We start from the raw sequence: 27,604 nt of genomic DNA, 5'->3' as shown, positions 1-27,604 counted from the left end.
TATTAAACTGTGGCCAATTACGTATGCGCCGCCGCCGCCACCTCTGCCTCGTCGGCGAGAACGTGGGAAAGTGTGGGGCCTGGCGCGGTTAGCCATGGGAACTGGAGGGTAGCGCCCCGTCTTTGTGAACGAGCCCTGCGCGGGTTTGTATACACACTCAGGACGGTCCTTGCATCAAAGAGCTCGTTCGGACCCACCTGGGGTGACTAATGCTACTCGTGTCCACCACGAGCAGTGTCCACCACGAGTAGTGTCCACCACGGACAGTGTCCACCACGAGCAGTGTCCACCATGGGCAGTGTCCACTACGAGTAGTGTCCACCATGGGCAGTGTCCACCAGGGGCAGTGTCCACCACGAGTAGTGTCCACCACGAGTAGTGTCCACCATGGGCAGTGTCCACCAGGGGCAGTGTCCACCAGGGGCAGTGTCCACCATGGGCAGTGTCCACCACGAGTAGTGTCCACCACGGGCAGTGTCCACCATGGGCAGTGTCCACCATGGGCAGTGTCCACCACGAGTAGTGTCCACCATGGGCAGTGTCCACCATGAGTAGTGTCCACCACGAGCAGTGTCCACCATGGGCAGTGTCCACCATGGGCAGTGTCCACCATGAGTAGTGTCCACCACGAGCAGTGTCCACCATGGGCAGTGTCCACCATGAGTAGTGTCCACCATGGGCAGTGTCCACCATGGGCAGTGTCCACCAGGGGCAGTGTCCACCACGGGCAGTGTCCACCATGGGGAGTGTCCACCACGAGCAGTGTCCACCAGGGGCAGTGTCCACCACGGGCAGTGTCCACCATGGGGAGTGTCCACCACGAGCAGTGTCCACCATGGGCAGTGTCCACCATGAGTAGTGTCCACCACGAGTAGTGTCCACCATGGGCAGTGTACGGTGCCATAACTCGGGTGTCCACCTAACTTGGTATTCCCAGGACCGTCGTCCTCTTTGTGAGGTTGTCGTCTTGGTAAATCGATAGAGGTTTTTCTTCCGGGACCCGACTTGAAAAAAAAGTTCCTGATAGTATTGCGAGTGATCCTTCCTCCCCATGATGACGATTAACCTCCCCCCCCCCGGCTTCATATCTAACTCAGAAGCGGCAACTCGAGTAGTAACTCGGAGGAGGCAACCCGAGTGGTAACTCAGAAGTGACGACGGCGGCGTCTCGATGGGTGGCGTTTTTAATTTGCCCGCGTCTCCGCGTGCCCAAGCACGCAGGAGGGCGCTCCATGCTTTTTCATCTCCTTTGGGGTTTTTTTTCCTCCACCTCCCACAGCACAATCTGGGAAAGTAAACAGGCTCGGCCGGCCGCGCAGCAGTTTGGGCCTCACTTGGGAAAGTCAAACACACCTCCGGTGGTGAGGGACCCTGTGAAAAGGGGGGTGGGTGGGGGAGGCCTCACAAAATGTTCTCGTGTTGACGCTCCTCAACGACTCACCGCACCGCGCGCTCGCTGGTGCGTGGCGAGCGGGTGACATTGACCCCCCCACCCACCCAGTGCCCCCCCCCCCCCAGAGAGCGGTGGTAATGTGGTCGGCATTTCGGGGTTTTATTTTGTTTTCGTTGCACAGTCTTTGTCCAGTCGAGGTATTTAAAAAAACCGTGAAATGTTTGTGCGAGTATCACTCTGTGGATTGCGTTTTAGCCATACTCTAAGTGTAATCCATGACATAATAAGAACAACAACAACAATTTCAACCTGTAACAAATTACAGACAAGCAGGAAGGCGGCAGGCAGGTGTTGAGCCAGTGCCAAATTCCACCCACCCCAAGCTCTGCGGTCCTCTATATATGAAGGTGATATCAGCCAATGAAGGAGTGTTTACACGTGTGAGAGGAAATCAGAGCACCCGGTGAAAAGCTACGCATGGGGGGGGGGGGGGTAACACGCTTTTCCGTACAGATGGCACAAAAGCAGTCACACATTTGGTTAAGCACTCTTCTGAGGCGATGAAATGTTGGTGTGGGGGGCATGCAACTTACCCTCCCCCCACGTCAGCCAATCGGTGGACTCTGTGTATATCGAGGGGGTGGTGTAGTTGTTGCGCACTGTGCTGTGAGCCTGTGTTTCATTCCAGGCCATGGACGAACATCAGTGGCGAGTTCTATCTGAGACGCGGCCCTGGGCTTGCTGGCCCCTTCACCATCTGGCATGAACCTGCGTGGCCAAGTGTGGGCCAAACAGTTCCCATGACTGACCGACATGGCATGGTGAGAGGCCTTCATGCAGCAGTGGGTTGACACTACGGGGTTTGTGAATAATTTAAACTTTGGATTTAAATCATGAGCGGGTGTTTGCGGGGGGGGGGGGGGGGCAAGGCCCCTTCCAAACTAGACAACTTTATTAATTAGTTTAGTAGTTTAATATGAAGACTATAAATTAATTAATTATATGCAACCGCGATTTCTAAAGTGCCCCCCCGCCACCAAATATAGACGTCAGACTCCGCCTGTGGTTTCAATGATGACTGATGTTTGTTTGAGGTGGTTGGCGGACGGACACCAACCTTTTTGGCCAAGGTCAAGTCTTCGATGAGGTCCTGTTCACCTTGGGCCAACTCAAAAATTGCCTGGAGAATCAAAACCAAGCGTCAGAAATCAGTATTCATGTTACTTTACGTGCACAGGACACATCGATTCAGTGTGTTCACTCGATCAGATTTAAATTAGCATTAAGTAATCATAAGTAATTGTAATTTCGCTAGCATAACACCATTTACCAGTGACTGCACGACAGGAAGGGGAGTAGAGTCAAGGATGTAATGCAAAGGAGAGAGAGAAAGGAACGGGAAGCGAGACCTGCACGGAAGTCCTTAAGAGGGACAGGGGAGGAGGAGGCTACGGCTCAAGTGGAGCAGCAGGAAGGGAGGGGGAGGAGGGGGAGGGAGAGAAGGAATGACCGGGCCACGATGTCGAGGATGATGAGAGGGTGGTGATGATGACAGGGGAGAGACGAGAGGGAGAGAGAAGGAAGGAGAGAGCAGACGTGAGCAGCACGGAGGAGGATCGTCTGTTTTTGCAGCGGGCAGTGAGAGGGAGGGGTTCAGAGTGGGAGTGGCCACGCGGATGTCACGAGATTTACGGGAGGCGTAAGCTACTTTAGATTTACAGATTATGCACCACATGGAGTTATTGCGTCACATTGTACAAATATTCCTACATTTGAACCTTATGGCGGTACCCCGGGGTACCATAGTACCCCGGCTCTCGCATAATGTCTGTGATACAGTCATTTTTAGTCTGTAGATGGTCGGCGATGCGGCAATCGACTCATCTCGACGAGCTGTGCACGATGCACCACTACGGTGCATACACGAACGTTCAGGGTTTCAGCGCAATCGTCCTCGCTGCGTTTTGAGATCGCGGAGTAGCACTGATTTCGGATTGATTGGTACCACAGTCGCGGAGTGAAGTACACACCTGGAAAAAATAGTGTCCCAGAAATAAAATATTTAATTACTTCGGCCATTTTGTATTATTGGTACCCCGGGGTACCGCCATAAGGATCATTTGACCAATAAACAAAAGCCCCCATTAGAATTCGCCACAGTGAGAAGGGGTGACGGCCAACGGTCGAGACTAAAAATGCAGTGGCAGCTAAAGGAGGGAGAACGCCCGCAGGGACGTCTTCCATCGAGTTGGGAGCCATGAAATCAGCTCATGGTGCAGGAGCCAGCCAGATCGTTCCATCGTAGGACTGCGAGAGTTGGCAACAGCCCGAGGTAGGCATCCATCCATCAGCGGATAGGTGATGGCTGGTGGTGATGGTGATGGCGATGCCGACGATGCGCGGTGGCGTTGGTTCGCAGTGCGCCAGGAGCTACCTCCTGCCGCTTGATCTCGGCGCGGGAGAGACGCTCCGTGGTGCCGGTGTCGTACATCTCGCTCCACAGCTTGCTGTCACGTCGCTTGAGCGAGGAGCTGCTGTGCGACGACGGAGGGTGAGGACCCGGCGTGGCTGCCACTCCTCCTCCACAGCCACCGCCCAACCGCACCGCTCTCCAGGCGCCGTCGAAGAGAGTGGGCGATCGTGACGGCGGAGACGATGGTGGCGATGGCGGAACCAGGGGACCGCTTTCTGGGCGCAGGCTGATGGAGCGCTGTGAAGACACACGCACGCACCGTGTGAGCGCACGACGGTGCCAGGTCAAGGTGAAGAAGCCATCGCAGCCAACACCACCAGCCCACTGCGCCGTCACTTCCGACCTTTTGCCGGATCGCGCAGCTGTTGCACGATGCGGTAAAGCTAGTTCGACAAAACAAAAAAAGTCAACAAAAACATTTTCGTATTATTCTCAAGGATTGGCCATTGTGTGACTGTTTGGCAAACTAGCAATCCAAATGTCAAACGTCACCCACAACAAAGTTTGCGAAAGTAACAACGATGTTCACGTGATGGATTCGCTCAGGCTGTGCATTCGCTCCCAAGCAGGTGGTGCCTTTGAGAAGCGAAGAGCCACCACACCTCACCATCGCTTCTTCCCCTCTGCTGGAGCCAGCGGCCGTCACGCAGTCAACGCTTGACCTTCAACGAACGCTCTTACAGCCTCATCACCGCCACCCATAGGCCTCAGGTCCTTCCTCTAGTCAGACAGTTGACACGTCTGTCTAAGGACACATTGCAGAGCCTCACAGTTTGTCTCCCCAGCGCTGGATGTTTACGTTTTGCGTCGGATACTCATTTGAATGCTCACCGGATGCAGGGGTTGCCCAGGATTGGTGCTGATATCAATCTCCGTTGATATTATCCACACTTACAGGAATTGAACTCGACTTGCCAAGTTTGTTGTGCAGTCCGTGAGCCACACGCACACGAGCACACACACACACGAGCACACATGCACTCTGCTATATTGGTCTGGAAAGCCCATAGGATGATGAACTAAAGATACTCTATATATAGGCGGAGAGACAAGGATCACCCATATAGCCTTAACGACTGTAGGGGCAAGTGCCATTAGCGAGCACCTATGAAGGCCGAAACGGCACACGAGGGGGTGAGTGGCCAATACCAACGCCTGGCCGCCTTTGTCTCCCCAGTGGCGATGTTTCCACACCACACCAGGTACTCATTTGAGACTGAGGGCCCAGGACCGGTTCAGATAATCGTCACTGGCGTTCGGCATGAGCGAGAATCGAACTTCGTGCTAACCACTGTGCTACCGCTCCCCATGCACACGGACAATCATACAAAAACACGTACACCAACACAGCTTCACACACACACAGACCCGCAACGCCTGCACATGAACACGTCCCCCCAACTGAAACTCGACACTCCACACCAACTGTTGCATTGCGTTTGCTCCTCGTCATTCGCAGGCCGAAGTCCCTGCTGACCTTGAGGGCTGTGTTGCTGGTGGCGAGGGATTCTGCGCCAGATGAAGGAGGGTGGTGGTGGTGGCGGCGTGGATGCGAGTGTGCGTGCGTCTCTGCGCCCGTGTGTTTCGTGTGGGGAGCGGCAGTGGAGCGAAGGGGTCGACACGTCGAAAACAACGAGAAGAGCCACTTTTTTCGATTTTATCGGTGAAAACAAAAAAAAAATCTATATTTCAAGAGCCGCAACGCAATGTGAATACGAGGCGGTGGCGGCCCGTGATGAATGAGCCACCGCGTGCGCCTCGGGATCCGCAGGTTGCCGACCCCCTGGTGCAGCGGTCAGCGCTGCGCCACAAACCCGGCGACCCGAGTTCGATTCCCACTCACGGTCAACGCCAGTGGCGATTGTCTGAACCGGTCTTGGGCCTCCCCTAGGTCGACTCTGCCTCAAACGACTGCCTAGTGCGATGTGTAAACATCGCCACTGGGGAGACAAAGGCGGTCGGGCGTGGTGCTGGCCACCCGCCCCTTCGCGTGCGGCGCCGGCCTAATTAGGTGCTCGCTAACAGCACTTGCCCCAACAGTCTGTTTAGAGCTATATGGGGGATCTCTGTCTTGTGTGTGTGAGGGGGTCATTGTAGAGAGGAGACCCACCCACCCACCTCCCACAATGACAAAGCCAGATGTGGAAACGAAGACACCGCACGTGTTCGCAGCGACTGTCACGCGATCGGCGCGAGATTACGAAGCCCCACCGTAGACAAACTACGGGGCGAACCCACTCGCAGATCGTCGTGATCGCCAGCCACGATCGATCCACTGCTGAATGAAGACCTGGCAGCGGACATCCTCTCACGTACGCGTTCCGGGGTTCCATGGCTGGCGCTCCGTCGTGAGAGTCGAACGCCTGCCATCGATTATCTCGAGCGGGCGCGTCCTTCCCCCCAAGACCACCTCTGCACTCGTTCACGCTGTGCGCGCTTTGGCCACGCTTTGGTCACGCGCGTCCCCTGGGAACGTTTTCTCAAACTTAATTCTACGGCGAACGTGTCAAGTAATTCGATAGAGCCAATGTCCGTGAAAGTAAATACAATTTGACGCAATGTTGATAAACTATCGTCGTGCTTTATAATTCTATAAACGCATTCCTCCTGCTAGGTGGGTCCTCTGCAGCGATGATTTAGTTGTTTTCTTGTTGCTCTATTTCCTTGTAGTAACTTCGGTGGCCCAGCTTCAATGGTCGAGATTTTGACTTCAAACATGCACGGCCAAATGAAATTTATGGTTTCTAATTGTGCCGGATTCGAAAACTACACCCGCAAATTTACTCAATTGGGACAATTTGTAGAGCAATCGTCACCCCACACGAGCACATCAATGCCTCCCCCGCCCCCATCGCAGGTCACTCTTACAAACGAAACTCATGGTGGCTAAACAAAAAATAAACTCAGAAACATATTGCAACGATCCGCGTCATTGGCATTGGTCGTGTCCACATTCAGTGATCGTCCATGGCTAGCAGACGAGGCTAACTCTGAAGATGTACTGGGATTTGTTTTGGTTATTATAGTTAATATATTTTCTTAAAATATCCAGTCGCAAAAAAATCTCCGAGATTCCTCTCAATTGTCACCGGGAAGAGATCGATGCCAATTCCATCAGCGATTCCGAACCAATCCGGGAGGGTTAGCAACTCTATAGGCAAAGCATGAACGACACGAACGCACTGGGCTCTGGTCTGATGACCTGAAAAGGGGGCCATGGAGATGGTGGGGGTTTGGGGTTTGGTTCGGTGGGTGCTGGGGGGGTAGCTAGAGGGGTTGCGGTTGGAGAGAGAGGGCAACGGACTCCACACATCAAAGCCTCAGAGAGAGGATTGGGAAGTCCATTAGCCGTGAAGTGTTATGACTGACAATGGCGCGAGGGCACCGTTTCAAACACTTGCTTTAGTCATCACACAGTCGATGGCTGTCCGTGTCCTAAAACATCTTGAAAGCGTTTCACGGTAAGAGCTCCCGTGTGTACGGGATTATTACATTATTTACTTTGGCCCATTCATCCGCTCACTCCGCTGCCTCTCATTCATCCGCTCTCGTGCGCCCACAGAGACGCGGAGTTTTTTCCCCCCTCTCGCGATGAGGCGAGAGCCAAAGAGTTCTCACAATCCCCGCGATGCTGTCCGCCTAGAGCTACGGACCCACCTTGACGCTACGCCGTCCGTTTGAATATCGTGTCGAATATCGCGTCAAATTCGCGATTGGTTATACATCCTTAGTTGCTCTTGGTGTCCACGCGACAAAAGATGCACAGATTATCATGAAAATTCCTTCGTAGGTTTTTTTTCTTTTTTTTTCTCCTGCAGACAGCAGCTGATCAGGGCTGAGCCTGTGATTAGTCCTTGCGTGGGAGACTGGCTTGGGAAAAGCGGTTGCTGTAGCATTGGGCTGCACGCGCGATACGTAATTAATTCCTGAATCTATCTTTGCCGAGCTATTAGTGTCATCCCCAACCACCTCCTCCACGCCATATGCATCCCACATGAAGCCTCCAAACGCTCGATCACGGAATTGGCCAAACTTCCTCAGGCAAGAATCTCCGGTGGCGGCCGCGCTGCTGCACATGGCCGGGTGTCACTCAGCCCTGTGGAGGCAGCAGCGAGGGTTGGTGGATCACCGCACGAATGCTGTGAAACTCCCTTCCTGTGGGTGTCGAGGAGGCCACCGTACCCTGGCTCGCCAAGAGGGGGCAGTACAACACGCCGACTGATCGCCACATGTTTCCATCTGTACGGGGATGAGAGTGGTGCTCCCCCCGTGTGCGGGGGGGGGGGGGCGCTTTCTCTGGGTGTTCCGGTTTACTCCCACTTGTTTAATGAACAAGTGAATGAATGATGGCAGCTGGACCCTGCTGAGTCTTACAACTCCACAGCTCCTGGATGAATGAGTAAATGTAGAAGAGAGTCTTGAGACTCAGCGACGCTTTCCTGGGTTAATTGAACAGTATCACCACAATTATTATATAATCTTCACCGATCAACAGTGAATACGTTTGTAAAGATCGCGATGCGGCGAACGCGATTGCAGCTCGACCCTTTTCCGGGCGAAACAATTCGCTCCCCATGTGAGCGAACGTCGCGCCAATCACTCGGCGCTCGCTCCCATCGATGCGTTAGTTGCGAGTCGCGCCGCAAGCCGCTCGCACAGCCACGAGGCGCAACCGCGAGAGCACATGCAGCGGCATCAGCAGATGCATCAGCAGATGCATCAGCAGCGGCATCAGCAGCTCAACGTCCGAGGGCAGCAGTGGCTTCTCAGACCCGGCTCGACGTTGAGCCAGCGGCTCAAACTGGGAATTCACAGCATGGCCAAACACCCCCCACACGCAGTAGCCCCCCCACCCCGTACCCACCCCTCCCCCTCCCCTGCAACCCCTGCACCCCCCTCCCCCGCACCCCCTCCCCCGCACTCTCCTCCCCCGAAACCCCCCTCCCCCGCACCCCCTCCCCCGCACCCCCTCCCCCGCACCCCCTCCCCCGTAACCCCCCTCCCCCGCACCCCCCTCCCCCGCACCCTCCTCCCCCGAAACCCCCCTCCCCCGCACCCCCTCCCCCGTACCCCCTCCCCCGCACCCCCCTCCCCCGTAACCCCCCTCCCCCGCACCCCCTCTCCCGCACCCCCTCCCCCGCACCCCCTCCCCCGTAACCCCCCTCCCCCGCACCCCCCTCCCCCGCAACCTCCTCCCCCGAAACCCCCCTCCCCCGCACCCCCTCCCCCGCACCCCATCCCCCGTAACCCCCCACCCCCGCACCCCCCTCCCCCGCACCCCCCTCCCCCGCAAACCCCCTCCCCCGTACCCCCCCGCACCCCACCCTCCCCCAGGGGACAGCTCTGCCGCTGGCACAGGGTCACGAGGGGGTTAATTGACGCTGGTAAGTTGAGATTCTCGCGGCCATTGCAGACCCCCCCCCACCCCCCCAGGGCCAGATCCTAAAAGTTCAAACGTCCCGCGTTTCCTTTTCATGACTAACGCTCGTACAGTCGTCTTTGTCTGACACTTGTTTAAACGTTAGACCTCAGCCCCCCCCCCACCCAAACCAGTGACTGCGGATCCCTTGGCGTTAACAACGCACCAACAGGTGTCTGGGACGAGCCTTGGCCAGCTTTGTCAAACAAACGCAGCTGAAAATTGCGAAGGCAGCGGATACCCATCACAACAGTGGAATGAGACTGTCTTCTTGGTCACGTTCAGGAACATTGTCACACAACAGCAAGTGTCTACTCCTGGCTCATGCAACAACATTCGTTGTGAGCGATTTCTGAACCTTTCCCCAGGCGTCCCCCCCCTAGGTTAACTCGGCCGTAAACGAGAGCACGGTGCAGTGTTTCATGCATCGGCACTGGGCGCGGCGCTGGCCACATTTACCGCCCGTTGTGCAACGCTGGGCCTGAATAGGTGCTCGCTAACAGCACTTGGCCCAACCATCTGGTAAAGGCTACATGGGGGATCTTTGACTTTACACATGTGTGCATGTGTGTGTGTCATTAGCTGCTCTCTGAAACAATACGTATCAATCAATAAACGTTAACAAATGTACATCTTAGCATTTTTACCAGATCGAGTGTGAGATGATGAATGTTATCGAAAAATGGTTGATACTTGAACTTCAAACGCAAGGATGGTCGTGGCAATCAATCCCGCGGCCGTGTAACTGGCTGCGTGTGTGCGCTTCAGGCTGGGGACACAACGATATCGGTCTGCGCACTGCGCTATGAACCTGCTGGAACATTCTGAGGTTCAATTTCTGGCCACGGCCGTCATCAGTGGCGTGTCATATCTGAACCGGCCTCTATGGTCCCACCCAACCCTATTCCTTCCACCACTTCACCAACCCGCACTGATCAGCGTGGTGAGGCATGGTGACACAATCCCCAAAACTACCACGGTATGGGGATGCCTTCATACAGCAGTGGATTTGCAAAGGGCCGCACATTATAATTATTGTGTACCGTACATGTGGACATTTGCACGGTTGGAATTATAGCCAAGAGGCAGAAGGAATAACACACGGATGAGAGAACGCAAGCCGGTTAAAGATATTAGGAAAGTTCGCGGGGCTCGAGCTGAAAACATCGCAAGAAGGGGCGATGGCTATTGGTCAAAAACGTTGACGAGGGGCGGGGGGGGCAGCCAAGGAGTGGAACGCGTCCGAGAGCCCGTCCACGGAGGAGACGGAACGATGACGAATCTGGCTCGCGTGCGGGATCGTGAGAGCCAGCGACGGCTTGGTGACGCCCTTCATCCAGCAGTGGATTGACCATGGCCGACGATGACAACGACGACAATGTGGGAAATACCTATGTAGAGTTGTTCATTATTGTCGCTTAGCAATTGCTTTCCAGTTGTGACGTGCGTTTTGTTTCTTTCGAAGCAACAGCCTGTGGTGCTTGCAGGGATCAAAGTGTCGCACTCAGAGAGGGGAGCCCTGGGGGGGGGGGGGGGATCGGGTCAATGCGTTCCACAGGCATCTTCGGCACCACGTGGCACTGTGGGTCCTGCAAACCCTGACGCTGGGGGACACACAGAGCCCAACTGTGATGAGGCCTGTGTGTGTGTGTCAGAGAGAGAGAGCGACTGTGTGAATGTGTCACACACTGTGCGAAAGTGTTAAATGTGTGACTGTCTGGTGCTGTCCACCCACCCCTTCGTGTGCCGTTCCGGCCTTCAGAGGCGCTCGCTCGCTAACAGCACTTGCCTCAACAGTCTGTTACAGGCTATATAGGGGATCTTTGTCTTTGTTGTGTGCATGAGTCTGTGTGTGTATGAGACTGTGTGTGTATGAGGGTGTGTATATATGAGACTGTGTGTATGAGACTGTGTGTATGAGTGTGTGTGTATATATAAGACTGTGTATGTATGAGACTTTGTGTGTGCGTGCGTCGGCTTTTATAAAAAATAATCAGATGTAAGTGGATGTAAAAAAGAGCATTATGAAGTTAATTGTGGAGAGATGATGGGAGTAGTAGTGTAGCGGTTAGCGCGCTGCGCTATGAACCTAGCGACCCGGGTTCGATTCCCGCTCATGGCCAACACCAGTGACGATTATCTGAACCGGTCCTGGGCCTCCCCTAGGTCGACTCAGCCTGAAATGAGTACCTGGTGTGGTGTGTAAACATCGCCACTGGGGAGACAAAGGCGGTCGGGCGTGGTGCTGGCCACCCACCCCCTCGTGCACCGTTCCGGCCTTCATAGGTGCTCGCTAACAGCACTTGCCCCTACAGTCTGTTAAGGCTATACGGGGGATCTTTGTCTTTGTCTTTGTATATATTAATCTGTGTGTGTATGAGGGTGTGTATATATGAGACTGTGTATGTATGAGACTTTGTGTGTGCGTGCGTCGGCTTTTATCAAAAATAAGCAGATGTAAGTGGATGTAAAAAAAAGAGCATTATGAAGTTAATTGTGGGGAGATGATGGGAGTAAAAACAATAGAAAATATATATTCTAAATTGTTTCCATTAAGCCAAAATGAGTTACCTTAATTTATATTATCTTCTTATATATATGCGGGCTATCAAGTTATGTTTTTCTCAATGACACCCACTCATATGTGTGATCCAGTGAAACGCCAGCGTCAGCTTTCCACGTGTCGTCGGTGTTTACCCCCCAGCACCAGAGCCACGCACGAGACGCCCATTATGCGCCGGGCGCTTCACTACAAAATCCTACGGCACTAACCTCACACAACCTTAGGAGAGAGAGGAGAGAGAGGGAGAGAGCAACGTCCACGCATTGCCCGCCTGCGTGCTCATTGAAAGGGCTATCTTTTTGAAGGGCGCGGGCACACATTCGGCAGCGGGGTTCGCGAGCGACTCCCAGGCCCTGCTGCTCACACGGTCGCCAAGGCTCTAGCCGTGGCCCACGCGGTAACAACCATTGCCCACTGCCTTCGTTTACCTCCCTGGGTCTCTCTAGGTCCGCCGGGATCTCAAACCGTGAGGCCACGTAAGTGGATCCAGTGCCAGCTTCCGTTAATCCTTGGCAGCAGAGTTTCAGATATTCATCATCAGGCCACTCCTGAAGCCGTCCGCTGGCTCGCTCACCAACCTCGACGTACGAAGTATAAATAAACGCAGCTCATCAATTCCCCACCATTTAAGTCCCGTTGGTCTCGTTGTATGTTGAACTTCTTTCGCACCACACGTAGCCAACCGTGCTATGCGAGTCTGTGGATCTCGATGTGAGTCTATGGCTGTCTATGTATGTGGGTTTATATGTGAATCTCTGGTTCTCTACACAAGTCAATGGGTTTGTTTTGATGCAAGTCTCTGTGAATCTATTGGATTCCATGCGAGTCAATGAAACTCCATGTGAGCACACATCTCAAACCGTGGACCACACAGTAGCACCACTACCACGCTTATATCGTTCACCTGCAGCAGCATTTCAGATCCTTATCACAGAGGCCATCCACCTGCTCACTCCTCGCTCACCAACCTCGACATGAATAAAGCAACGCTGGCGATCAGAGGCCATCATCAACCACGGGTTTACCTGCAGGGTCTGCCCAAGGCGCTTGATGGAGGTGGATTTGACGGGCGAGATCAGGCTGACCAGGGAAGCCACGCGGGACAAGGGTCGAACGCGCTTTTTCCTGGGTTCCTGTCGGCAAACACGGACACACACACACTCATGAAGATAAAGATCCCCCGCCGCCACCGCCGTGTAGTCTGCGCAGACTGTTGGGGCAAAGTGTTCTTAGTGAGCGCCCCCAGTACCGATGTTGACACGTTGCTCCAGTTACCTGTCTAAGAATTGAATGAGCCAAGTGGAGGATCAGGTCTGGTGAGGATATTTGCTGGCAATGTCCTGCACGGCCTGGAATCGAACTTAGGTCGCTGAGTTCGTAGCGCAGTGGGCTAATTTACGTTGGTAACCGCTCTCCACCTCGACAAAGATCCTCCTGTATAACCTCGACAGACTGTTGGGGCAAGTGCGGTTAGCAAGTAGCCTTACATTCAAAGATGATTTTTTCGAAGGGCGGGCGCTGCAATGCATTCTCTATGGCTTCCGGGAGGGCTCGCACTAACGTGCTTACGTCATCATACGTAAGCACGTTTCAGTCAACAAAATTATTTGTCGCCACCTAGTGGAATCTTTAATAAAAGAAACTGAGTGGATTGTAATAATAGTGAGTATAGAAACAAACAAGATGTATTGTAGAGTCACTTTATTTTTCATTAATATTAAAGAAGTGAAGTTGCCTTTACATGCTTAAGCTGTTAATTTATCCATTGCATGGGTGGACCCTATCCTTATCAATCATCCAGACATTTGCCCCCCCTGAGAGATTTTGCAGGAGCCGCCACTGGTTGAAAGCATCCTTCTCAACAACTTATGCACGCGTTTGCTTGCGCCAAAATTAGGGTCAAATGTTTCCTCGGATGTTCTTAAAAGGTAAAATTTGCAGGCCTGCAATTGCTCACTCGTGGCACTGCTGGTGAAAAGGGCCTCGTCACTAACGGGGAGCTCCACGAAGCCCCTCCAGGTAATGTACGCGGTAACAAGGTAACATAGATGAAGGCAACCCATGCTTCGTACTTTTGGCCTCCTCTTCCACGATGGGCAGACATCTTGGAAGGGGAGGGCTTACACACACGTGACCCCACCATACACGACCTGCCCGTTGATCGACTAACTACGGTGAACCCCACTTTCACGAGAAGAATTGGTTTTACCCTTTCTGGCAACAAAACAGGAGGTATTACGATGTTAAAACACCAAACAGACACCTTGTCCCAAAGAATCATGTCCGCATTAACCGCATGTACTCGTGGCGAACATGCAAACAAAAGCACGTGCTCTGGTAGTATATGTGGCGTTGCCTTTGAAACGGATTTGTTTGCATACTCACCACGAGTACGTGCGGTTAATGCGGACATGATTCCTTGGGAAAAGGTTTCTGTTTGGTTGTTTTAACATCGTAACACCTCCTGTTTTGTTGTCAGAAAGGGTAAAAGCTATTGTTATATATATTTATATACTGGCAAGCGAGGTCCTCCATGACCCAATTACATTGCTGAGTGGACAGAGAAGGGGGGGGGGTGGAATTAAAGACACTGGTCCGTTGTTCGTAAGCGGCGGCGACATCACACGCGAACGACGTCCCTAAACAAAAACAATTAGACAATTGGGCCCAATATTCCGATGCGGGATATATCCAGATGAAGAAGACTCGGTGAAAGCCCTCCTCCTCCTCAATGAAACGACGACATCACTGTAACCGTCACACGTGAACGTTGGCCAAATCCCGCCGAGATCTCAGAGCAGCTGAGCGCGGTTGGCATGGGCCCTGGGGCAAAGGAATACAATGTGAGGCACTGCCCACTCCCCCCCTTCCTCCTCCTCACACAATACAAAGATCCCCAATATAGCCTTTAACAGACTCTTGGGGAAAGTGCTCGTAACGAGCGGCCGATATGAAGTCTGACGCTGCACAATGAGGGGGTGGGTGGCCTGGGACCACGCCCGGTCGCCTTCTTCTCCCCAGTACTGGTACTCATTTTTCAAGGCTGAGTCAACCTAGGGGGAGGCACAGGAGCGGCTCAGATATTCGTCACCGATGTTGGCTGTGAGTGGGAGTCGAACGCGGGTCGCTGGGTTCGTAGCGCGGCGCGCTAACCACCGGAGATACCGAATTCACAGAGTGAACAACATTCCTGTTTAAAAAATATAAAAAATATTTCGTCGTTGTTGTTGTTGTTTCTATTTTCTCGTCCAAAATGTCTGGAGTCGTAAACACAATTTTAGAGCTGCTGGTCACAACACGAATCCAGAACAGGGGTCATCATCACTTCACTCAAAATAGCCTCCTCCGCCCACTGCCGCATCCTCCTCATGCTTTGTTTACACCACCAGTAAACAACCGACCCTGATAAGCCAATGACATGTCTGATTTGTTGCCTAAATGCAATTACCATGGAAGTGGTTACTTTAAAAGTCCAAGGGAGAAGGCATTGCAATTACTTGTTTATGGATGCTCAAGTCTGGGACATGATGTCCCACTATACATTTTGTTCCAACTTAAATGAGTTGCTGTGAAGTAACATGAAAAAAAGAATGTGTGTACACAAGGTGACGCGTTTATTCAGTTATGCGGTTTGCGGCTGGGGTAAAAACTCGGTTGGCAACGCAACACGGCTCATAGTTGTGAGACAACGTGTTGCATGCCCAGCCCGAGTTGATGCCATCAACATTATCCTCATACTTAATCATCATCGTCAGCAGCAGCAACAACATAATCACAATCAGCAGAATCATCATCAGCAACTTTGGCATCACAATCAGATTAAGTAGCATCATCATAGTTAGGAAGAGCATCTTCATCACCAGAAACACGATCATCATACAAATTGATCATGAGTCTCATAACCGCCATGAACATCAGCATCAGGGTTGGCTACGTACGGTGCGAAAGAAGTTCAACATACATATAACATCATCTAAAGTCAATCATAATCAGCAACATTATCAGCATGATCTTCACAACCTTAATGATCAACATTATCATCATCATCATCATCATCAAAGATCAATACAATGATCAGCAATCAGCAGTATTCTAGTCATCGCAATCATCATCACCACCACCATCATCATCTTGGTCCGAGTAAAACCAGCCCTACACTGGTGAGACTGCACCACGTGGTGGAGCACAGCAGATGTTCTGCTTCAGATAGACCTGCTCCTGCCATAGAAATGTGGAATGTAGACCCGCCACAGGTCGGTGCCACAGACAGTGACGAGGGCTCTCCCGTGCCCCATGACGTTTGCGTTTCTCGCAAACTCGCGCACGCAACACGGAATTAAATAAAGGTTTGTGTTTGTTTGCGATTTCAAATTACGGGCCCAATCAATTTCGCTTCAGCCTCACCCATGAATCACGCTTGGCACGGTCGGCTACATACGGTGGGAAAGAGGTTCAGGATATATACGTTCAGCGACACAGCAAAGCGTGCCCGTGGCCTGAGGACAGGTGGGGAATTTAGATTTTTTTTTTAAAGAACGCATCCCTTTAGTAAATTGAGGGATACCTGTAGAGTATAAAGGGGCACGGCACAGTTCATTGTAAGGTCGTGTATGGTGGGGTAAAGTGTTATCACTCGGCACTGATGTTCGCCGTGGCCGTGAAATTGGAATTCGGGTCGCTGGATTCGCAGCGAAGCATGGTAAGCAATAAGCCACCGCTGTTACATCCGATTCTAGATTATTACACTTCATAGTCGAACAAAAATAATAACCATTTCCCTAAAATTAAGTTTAAAAGCAGTCCTGTAGGCCACAAATCATGCACATGCATGGCAAAATGCTAACGGTTGAACATTTCTTTTTTAAATGTGATACTATCTAGAATCAACTTTCAACTTTTTCGATGGGTAAACAGACAGATGTAAAAAACAACAAAAGAACAGAACGTACCAGCCAAAAATATGTTTTCACTCCAAACTAAAATACAAAAAATCATGGATAATTTGTTTGACAATAATACTTCAGGGGGGGGGGGGTTAGTAAATAAATCGGCAGCACAAGATCCCATCAAGATTGATCTGCTTCTAATTTAAATCTTGCCACCATTCGCAACTCAAGAATTACGGCGACGTGTACGAGTTTCACGGTCACGTGTCCTGGCTTGCCCCACCTGTGTATCGCACTGCACTCACTCCGGCTACCTGCACTCTTAATTACTCCTCACTTTTTCAATTCTTCACACGAATTGACCGACTCCCGAGCGGTTTTCTTGTCGGCAAACTTTGGCCAATGTCTTCGCCGACTGGGTGAACAAAACGCACTTTGCAGGCTCTGAAGCCCACAGACTGAAACAGCTCAACTCCTCTGCCAGTTGGCCCAGGGTGCTTGGCATGCACCTTGGTGCAAGGAATGAAATGCCCCCCGCGCCCTGTCCAATTTCATAATTATTTTTGCAATTCAGCGCCTAGGCCCCTGCGGCCCACGGGCCCTTGTTGCAGTTGCATCGCCTTCACACTCGAGGGCCACACCACTGGCGCGACGTGGCTTCGCCTCCGCTCGTTGCAGAGGTTTTTGCGGTTCGAATCCAGCGTATCCCCCGACTGATATTGCAGGTGTATTCACCGTACAAATACGCGCCGTCAGTTTCGCAGTGGTCATTCAAGATCCCGTGGCATCGTTCACAAGAGCAGGTCATTGTGTGTCGGCATCAGGGTCCAAATTTGTCAAATTTGAAAGTCACCTCCAAGTCACTAAATTAATTTTACACGATTGTTGCCCCTACTGTCGGACTAATGCCCCAGATAACTCTTGCAAATGAGCCTCTCATGTTCTCTTGAATTCTCAGTTTAACTGGCTTCTGCCTCAGCGCAGTTGTGAACGTTGCCTCAATGCACCGGGAGATGTAATGGCCCTTTGAGGCACAACCAGGGCTCGCCGCTGCAGAGCGTTTGTGCGAGCGCTTCGCGAGCAATCGTCACATCGCATGCTCGCAGCTAAGTGCCACTCCGTGGGGCCGTGCGAAAAACGAACGCCCCTCGTTTCGCACGCCGGCGAGTTTTGGCGAGTGCGAGCAGAAGGGGACTGCTGTAACACCGCGTCGGCTGAGCTGCACCTGCCGCCAGAGTCACGCCACCGTGACCAGACGCGCCACGCACAGCCCCCTTCGGTGAGGACGCACGGCAATGGGTTGTTTATCTTGCTATATCGCACAAGCAACGAGAGGCTTCGAGTATTTATAGGCGACCAGCTGCCAACAACACCTCGCACAGGAAATGGGCCCCGCTGATCCTCGAGCTACAGACAAGGTCGGCGGAACTTCACACGGGGTCAAGGGTCACCCGTTTTAAATCTAATCCCGTGCAACTACGGGCGATGTTCCGGGAACTTTGCTCCACCATTTTGCGATTTGTGGAAAACCCATTGGGGCTTCTTTGCGGCCAAAACGAAACAAAGTGGAAAATTGTCTCAAGATTTTTGGACGCATTTTTCTTCTGGCTCGAATCTGTGTCAAAAGGCAAGCATCTCAGTGCATTTGTCAATAACAAGAAAAAAGTATATCGTCATCTTATTTAAGACCGAAACAACAGGAGGATTTCTCCACAATTCTGGCTGTCGCCTGATGAGGCTGGTTGTAACTACTGGTGAAACGTCACGGTGCTCGAATTGTAAAAGTTGTGGCTTTACTCTCCAACACACAACACCACTGTGCTGCACTAGTAACCAATTGACACGTTCTGTTTACGTGACAAACCTTATTCATTTGCTGTGTCGGGTGGTGGCGCGTTTCACAAACACATTTATATTTATGCGATCTTAACAAACAAAAACCCGCTTTATTATGGAAAGAAGATCTGTGTCACTGAGCGGCCTTTATTGATAGATAAATAAATACCAGTGTTGGTGTATGTGGAGGGTTGCGACACAGTGGTTGTTGAGATATTATCCAGGTTCAACTCCTGGCCGTGACGCATAACACAAATGGGCTTGCACATCTCCTCGGTCAACTCAGGCTAGAATTCGCAGCTGCTACAATAGTGAAGTGAATGTCAATACAAGGGAGACAAAGGCAGCCGGGTTGCATGTTGTTTAGCCACACTCTTCCCCTATGCGTGTTCCTGCCAGACTAATGGGTGCTCACAAAGACCATTCGCTTTGATACATTGATTGTGTACGACGAGAGTGTGTGTGCGTGTGTGTGCGTGTGTGGTGGCGAGAGGTGGTGTCGCGGTTAGCACGCTGAGCTATGAACCCAGTGGCCCAAGTTCGATTCCCGCTCACGGCCAACACCAATGACGATTATCTGACACCGGTTCTGGGCCTCCCTTAGGTCGACTCAGCCTCACATGTGTACCTCGTGTGCCATGCGGCCTTAATAGGTGCTCGCTAACAGCACTTTCCCTAAGAGTCGAGTAAAGCTGGATGCATGTGTAATGCATCTCAATGTTGCATGTGTTTTCACGTGTGCATGCGTGTGCATTCGTTTGTGCATGCGTTTGTGCACGCGTGTGTAATTCGTTTGTTGATTATTACACTTGTTCACCCAGGAAAGCGTCGATTCGTCTCAAGACAATCGTTCCGGAGCGTCCTGCGATTAATCACCTGCCCAGTGCAATCCCAAATGAGTTCATTTGCCGGGGTAATTTTTAAACGTTTGGATTGTTTTGCTAATACCAGAACAGTGGGATGACATACAAAGGGCGCCCGGAGTCACGAGTTGAACCCAGGCCCTTCCTCCTCCTGCTGCGAGGCGCAAGCGTCACCACTGCCGCCGTCGCCACCGCCCTGCCACCCGTGTACTTTCTGCGCGGTGCGTGTGCCCGTCATCACCCGCAGCGGTGGTGGAGCGGTTAGCACGCTGCGCTACGATCCCGGCGACCCGAGTTCGATTCGGCGTGCAAACGTCACCACTGGGGGAGACAAAGGCGGCCGGGCGTGGTGTTGGCCCACCCAACCCCTCGTGTGCCTGCCGGCCTTCATAGGTGCTGCTCGCTCACAGCACTTGCCCCAACAGCTACAGGCTACACGGGGGATCTTTGTCGATGCCATCACCCCACCTTTGAAAGCCTAAACAACCGCGCAGCTGTTGCTGGGCCATTGCAGGCAGTGAGACGAAGCGATGCCCCCCCCGCCCCCCCCCCACAGGGATTAGACGCGCGGGCAGAGCGAACGCGATCACCTGGCCCCGCACGAGCCTCGTCCTCGTCTGATGGGTGGCAACGGAGCTCGTCCCCCCAAAGCAATCCCCGGGGCCCACCCAGAATAAAAAAAAGTAATTCACGCGTTGAACAAATAAACAAGCAAACAAACAAAACAGCTCAGCAGAAAGGGGGGGGGGTGAGCGGGAAAAGCAAATAAACAAAAAACAAAGGAAGTGTTTTAATTAAGGCAATACATTATCCCTAACTGCCCCTCTGAACTTTTGAAGCTAATTAAAAATAGGTGCCCATCGGGTGTTTTGACACAAATGACAGAGTGCCCCTCAAACCCTCCTTAAGTGAAACAATAACAAGGCAGAAAGACCGCGCACATGCATGGATTCTGTGACACTTTGCAACGCGAAGTTGTGTCCTGAGAAGTTTTCCATTATCCGGTTACCTTTGCAAGCCGCACATTGTTGTGCGTGTTTAGCGACCAGGAGGGCAACCGGGGAACTCTGGAGGCCACCAGTGCCGAACAGAACAGAGGGAGATCACAGAGCAAACTCCGCACGGAAAGGGCACCCGAAGTTTTCCGCGGTGCGAGCGCTACCACCTCACCAAACCTGCCGTCAAATCAGAACTATGACTAAAACTATTGTTTTACTATACTAAAACTATTTTTTGCATTTTATCAGGTAAGGCCCACTGAGCTATATGGCTCTTTTTTTAGAAGTGACCTGGCGACAAATGATAGCTCAAAGAAGTGGCTTATCATGCTAAAATGTATGGTAGTCAAATACTGCTTGTTTCTAAATGTGGAGGGAATTTTTTTTTGAAGCTCAAGATAAAGATACACGCGACCACTCGGGAGAGAAAAAAGCAAACTACCCAATATACAGGCGTGAGGGTCGGGATCGATCCCACGACCTCCTGCATACCAGGCGAGGGAGTTAACATCTCCTGGCCACCGTGACACCATGGGCGGCCAATGCCTCTGAACCGCAAACCTCTGCAGCAAACGCGCTGCCGCTCGGCCTCGTCACAAGACACGGAGCACACACATGCACGCGCGCCTTCGCCAACACACAACCGCGCGCGATGTACCCACGGGTACGAAAACAGACGGATTCCACCGGCTACCATTTTTCCGTCTACCGCCCACGCCTACGCCACCGGCTGCTGCGGCGTTCCGCATGATGCATCCCGAGATTGAGATAGCGAGGCCAACGTACGTAGCGCGCCTTTGGTTTGCCTCGTGTTGCCCTGCCTTCGCCAGTTCTACGCTTTTTGACGAGCAAAGCTCGACGCAGAAGTGTTTCCGAGAATTGTCGCCGCAAATGGCGACGGGCGACGATGGGGTTTGTCGCGAACTGGAAGCGGAGGGCACGTTTCATAAATAAAGCAGTAAAACAGATACACCGCGTTGCACGTGATCTACATTGTTTGGGATCAAATATAGGAACGATTGGAAAATTATGCCGTTTAAAAATACACAATAATTAATTTAGACAATAGTTCATGAATGATGATGCTTTCGAGAGCCACAACTGTTTCCTGGCTGATAGGCTCACAAACAAAAGTAGTTTTCTTTTATTTTTAAATGGTATACAATAGACCCATGATATCTAACGCTTTAGTGCTACAGCCCTTTGTCAATGTACGAGGGCCTTCGCACACGCCCGTGTCGGTCACGTGGATTATTTGACCATACTTCACCACGCTGATCAGTCAGCGCGGGCTCGGCAAGCATGGTCGGTCCATCAATTTGTTTAACTCCGCTACATTGTTACACACACGCAGTCCAGCTTCCAGCGCGACATTTCGATACATATCAGTTGGCTTCTCTCTCTGTTACACAAGAAGGCAACCAACCATGGAGGGGTATTTATGGAAGAAAAAAACGATTTGGAAATGGTTGTTCACTGGGAGTGCCCCCAACGTTGTTTCGCCATATTGAGGTTTCTTGACTTGTTCTCTTGCGACCTGGCACTGTGTGCAGCTCCCGCAGCAGATTTTCTCTCGTTTTATTTTCTTTTCTCCACTGGACGTGTTTTCCAACAGACGTGTTGCATCCCCAGTCGGCCGTCTATTGATAAAACCGTGTTCATCGCTCGAAATGATTTTCTTCATCGTTGCCTCACGCCTCGTTTATTCTTCACCATATTTTTTGTCTTCTTTATGATCATCGTCGTCATCGTCAGCCATGATCAATCCACTGTTAGATGATATTCCCAAGCCATCACCGTCTCTCACGTTTATTTACGATCTCGGTCTCTTGTATTGTTACCAAGAGAGGTTCTCCCTTGCAACAACAAAAAACACCCCACTTTTAATCTCAATAAACTCTCACCTGGTGATAAAAAAATAAAACTAAAGTACGTCGCCGCAATTCTCTATTTAAGTGGCAAGCGGTCGTTACAAGAATGTAACCGGTGGTAGTCCACGAGCGCAGACCAGACATCTCACTTGTCAGCAGCACCTTGGGTGGCATCCCTCAAATGTATTCACGTGGATAACAACAACAGCAGCAGTGAAGCATGCGATAACCACCTGGGACGAGAGCGGCTGCCGAGCAATTCACCATTACGAGCCGTGTCAATACATCGGCGATTTCTGCCCACGGACCATGCGGCTCCGGATCGCACCGCTCGTGTCGTTCGGCACGATGCACGGCGGCGTCGTTTTGTTCCCCGTGGTAGCGAAACGTCGGACAAAAACGTCGAACGACGCGAAAAACGTCGAACGACGCGAAAAACGCACGCGGGAGGAGCGCTTCGCAGGAGTCGATGGCCACGGGAAGGAAAAAACCCCTCCGCATTGGTGAAACGCTAGCGATGTTTTGGAGGTAAAGCAATGCCCCCCACCCCCCTCGAGTGGACGGTGCGCGGGCGGGGGCAGCTTGTGGAGTGGCTGTTTGTGAAGCAGCGGGGAAGCCCAACGCAGAAGAGGAACCTCTCATTCCGTCTCATCTTCTGCGGGAGCAGAATGAACAACACGTGCGTGCGTGTGTGTGAAGAGATGCGCGTGCCGTGCCGGCGTTCACAGGTGCTCGCTAACAACACTTGTCCCAACAGTCTGGTAAAGGTTATACTGGGCGATCTTTATCTTTGTGTGGGGGGGGGGGGGGCAGTGGGGCAGTAGTGAGCGCGCTGCGCTACGAACCCGGCGGACCCGAGTTCGATTCCCGCTCACGGCCAACTCCAGTGACGATTATCTGAACCGGTCCTGGGCCTTCTCTAGGTCGACTCGGCCTCAAATGAGTACCAGGTGCGGTGTGTAAACGTCGCCACTCGGGAGACAAAGGCGACCGGACGTGGTGCTTACCACCCACCCCCACGTGCCCCAACAGTCTGTTCAGGCTACATGTGGGGGGTGGGGGGGGGGTGGAGTTCTTGTACTTATCTTGTGCGTGTGAATGCTCCGAGTTCCTCCAAACTCCCCAGCACACACACACACGCTGGCCGTATACAGAGGCAATTGTATTGAGTTCGGGGAGAAAAAACTTGGCATTTACACGAGCAGCAAATTGGTCTGCAGATTTTACTCCGGAGACCTTTAACAAAAATTTGTATGGCTCCTGTTTGTGCGTGTATAGCAACACAGATAATGTACAGTCCTCTTGCCAATATAATGCTGGACGAGGGGCCTCCCCAATGCCGTGTCGGTCACGGGGATTGTTTGTACCATACTTCACCGCGCTGGTCAGTGCCGGTTCGTGAAGTCGGGGGAGTGGTGGTAAAACTAAGTTCAGATATGACACGCCAATGATACTGTCGGGTTTGTAGCGCAGCATGCTACCCACCGTGCCACCTCTCCTCCCTAGGTATTTGTATTTCTATTTATTTGACGACGCACCTGTAAATTCGTAGATTAATGTCGAGTGTCGGGCTCGCGTTGTTTTTCGATTCGTATATGCTGCCTCTAATTGGCTCGTGTGTGTAATCCCGCCGCCGGCCACACCTAAGGGTGCTACGTTCACACCACTGTGTGAAACACACGTGTGAAAGGGAAAAAAAACATTGGGTTATATTCCATGCCCAAACGTTATTGCTGGCACGATGTCAGCCAGCATCGCGGTGCAATCATTGATTTTATAATGCCACGTAGCCAAAGAATCCATTTGGAAATATCACAATTCTCCGTCCGAGAATGACGGTGCAATCGAGTTTCGACAAAACTTCTTCTGAAAAACCCTTCGAGTGGATCAAATGTTTAAAATAATTCTTGAAGCACGTCACAACCCTGAATCTGGGCTATTGGTTGAATCGTGTGGGGGGGCTGGGGGCGGGAGAATCGTTACGGCCCCTGGTGCGTTGTGGAAAGGTTGCACGCTCCAATTCTGGTTACCGGTTGACTCAGCCCATCGTTTCTCAAGGGCTGATAAAGTAGCTACCACTTTGTGTGGGAAGTCAACAGCGGACTATCCCCCACCATAGGAATGTTGAATTTCCACCACTGTCTCTGTATGGCTGTAAACAGGTGAGCACCCATGCCTTCATGACTATTTGACAGAGACTCAAGACTGCGCTGTACAGAACGTTCAATGGCGTTGCTGGTAACCATAATCTGCTTTCCCACCACGAGGCAAGCTGGCTCTCCAATGTGTGTTCGGGTTTATTTACCACGACGTCCGACGTTTTGCTTCCACGTGCCGAGAGCTTCTTCAGGCAGGAAAAAAATTCGATTCCCGAAAAAAATCACATCCGGGAGACACGGGACGCGCGTTCACCCGCTCGTTGTCGCGGAGGGTCACGGTTCGAATCCAGCGGCCGCCCCGATTAATACCGCGGTGTATTATTAATAACAACACACCGTCTGCTTAACGCACAGTGGACGTTAAAGATCCCCCCCTGACGTCGTTCACGAGAGTGACGTCACTCCGTGCGCCGGCGACAGGGTCCAACATTTGCCAAAATGGAAAATGACCCCACCCCGCAAATGATGAATCGATGGCGGATTCTCTCCACATCACAACCATCGCTACCCTCACTGGTACACTAATGTCCACCCAAGGAAACTTCACTCTCCAACGAGCTCGTCGGGAGAGCTTGCCCTGAAGAGATATCGGTCCACGTTGTCAATGTCTTCAACCGACAGTGACACTCGCTAAACAGAGCCGAGCATCAGACGACAACTGCATTATTACCTTTTGAAACGAAACTTTAAACATATCACAGATAAAATATCCGACGGTTGCAAACAATTAATTATATCTTGTGCAAACAGTAGACAGTTGCGGATTAACTAATATTTTTTTTTACCAGGTAAGGCCCAACTGAGCTATATAGCTCTTTTTCAGGAGCGACCTGGCCACACATTGATAGCTCAACTAAGCGGCTAATCAAGTGGACATTTAAAGCAGTAAAATACGCTAAACGCGCGTTTCTAAATGTGGAGGGAAACCCCGGAGGACCCGGAGAACAATCCACACGACCACGGGGAGAACACGCAAACTCCAAATATACAGCAGGCGTCAGGGTCGAGACCGAACCCACGACCTCCTGCATACCAGGCGAGGTAGTTAACATCTCGCCATTCAGGGAGGGAGTTGGTAATCTGTGGGATAAGGCTGACGACAACTTCCTGTGGATAACACGTCCACTCACAGCTCTGTCCCAGGAAGCTCATTACCTCATTTCAGATAGGCACCCACTTGCTCACGACAAGCACCCCCACGGTCACACTGCCAATGAAGACTCTACCCTGGTCCCTTCTAAGTTCGCACCTGGTTCAACAAAATACACACTCGCAACGCTTCTCGCACCGCCGTGCCACCTCATCACAGAACATTCAGCGCTGTACGCACCCTACTTGGCCACTTCAATACGACTACAATACGGTTAATGACTCACGGCAGTCCGTTCTGAATACACTGCTGGATGAGCCCCCGCCCCTTCTAATGTGATGCGGGTTCGTGGCGGTTGTTTGACCATACTTCACCACGCCCGCTCATTGTCAATTGGAGGTGAGGCTCAGGATCGGTTCAGATACCACTCGCCACTGATATTAGCCGTGGTCAGGAATGTAACTTGAGTGGGCGGGTTCATAGCAGAGTGCGGTCATGAATGATTACATTAATTAATCCATGTTGGAGGAGGGGGTGGGGGTGACAGCCGTGTTACTGTATACGCAGAACCAAATATACACATGTGATATGAATAGCACAGCATTCATCATCAACACTCATCTCGGAAGTAGCTCTGTGACATCCTTAAATTTAAAACGAATTTTTTTAGGACTGCTTGTTTTAGTTTGTTGTCCTTACCCTGGCACCTCTAATTAGCACGGTTGGCTACGTACGGTGCGAAAGAAGTTCAACATACATACACACATAGTAACCGTGCGTACATACACACATATATCCGCTTCTACGGGCCCGTTTCTAAAAACACAGGGTTGGTCATTCGTTAATCTGTCAGTGTTCTGAAAGGACACTTCACTACCAAGAGGGTTTCTCTTTTTTATGGCTGCACCTGCCCCTTCTACCTTTTTTTATAGCGACCTCTCTCTCCCGTGAAAGTGCGATTGAGATGGACAGAGACGATTCGTGTCAACGCGCGCGCAGACCTCGACAAGCCCAACTTCACTCACCTCCGGTTCATTCGCAGGCAGCGCCATGAGATTCTTCTTCTGTGGCAGGCCGTGGCTCTTCTCCGGAGAGATGAACTCCAAGTGATAATCCTGTGCCACCATGTCTGTCATAGGGTACTGTCCAAAACTCCCCACTCACTCATTTGGCATCGCCGGTAGTTTTTTTTAACAGTGGCTTTTATTTACGTAACACATTTACACGCGCGTGCATCTTTTTGAGCCAGGCGACACTCGGCTGTAAGTGTACACTTTCAGAGTGAAGAGCATTGACTTGACGGACTGATTAAATAACCGGCTGGCTGGCTGGCTCGCTGGTGTCAGTGAGTGAGTGCTCCTTGCCGCTGACTTCTCTCCCCAGCGAGGGGCCGGGTGATACTGCTATTTCTGCCGCAGGAGCTTCCACTTTATACGGCGTGGGGAGTGGCCCCACAGGCTCGCTCACAAAGCCGGCAGCCAATGAATGCGTGAAGCGGTCTCGAGTTTATGGGGTTGCCACCTCCGCGGTACAAAACAAACCGAAGCGTATTGTGATTATGGTGAACGAGGAATACCGTAACTCAAGAGGACAGCACTACCGCCATTGTAAAGGCATCGTCGCCTTTACATTGTTTGTTATACAACGGAATGATAAAAACTAAACTGGAACTTTTTTTACGTTGCTGGAAGATAGAAATTCTTATAGACAGCTTCTTCCGAAAGAAACACGTACGAAACGATTCTGGGAAAATCGGGACGGGTGCCAACTCTCGTTATGAGACCTTGCTGAGTTGTAGAAGAACGCAATTGTAGAGCCAAATGTTATTGGAATTCAGCATCATCATCATCAGCAGCATCATCATCATCATCAGCAGCATCATCATCAGCAGCCATGATATATCCTCTGCTGGATGAAGGCTTCCCCAAACCATCGCCATCTCTCACAATCCTGCATTGCAACACTCCACCCAGCACAGCTGATGACATTTGTTCATTGAATAGTGTAGTTGAATTACATTGTCTTACTAAATACAATCACATATTATCATAAT

At 51.7% G+C, this 27,604-nt stretch overlaps 1 protein-coding gene across 1 annotated transcript in view; it reads right to left on the bottom strand.

The window, feature by feature from the left end:
- The window catches only part of LOC144947161 (rho guanine nucleotide exchange factor 3-like), a 41,437-nt gene extending 14,525 nt beyond the window's left edge, over positions 1-26,912 (bottom strand). Inside the window, exons 1-4 of the mRNA XM_078876354.1 lie at positions 26,577-26,912; positions 12,874-12,981; positions 3,828-4,103; positions 2,511-2,573 (exon numbers count right to left, since the gene is read on the bottom strand). Coding sequence (XP_078732480.1) covers positions 2,511-2,573; positions 3,828-4,103; positions 12,874-12,981; positions 26,577-26,687 — 558 coding nt within the window. The 5' untranslated portion in view covers positions 26,688-26,912. The remainder of the gene's footprint in view (positions 1-2,510; positions 2,574-3,827; positions 4,104-12,873; positions 12,982-26,576) is intronic.
- Between the last annotated feature and the right edge of the window lie 692 nt (positions 26,913-27,604).

The sequence above is a fragment of the Lampetra fluviatilis genome, chromosome 44 (genome assembly GCF_964198595.1).
Source record: "Lampetra fluviatilis chromosome 44, kcLamFluv1.1, whole genome shotgun sequence".
NCBI lineage: Eukaryota > Metazoa > Chordata > Hyperoartia > Petromyzontiformes > Petromyzontidae > Lampetra > Lampetra fluviatilis.
This window is presented reverse-complemented; position numbering and strand designations above follow the sequence as displayed.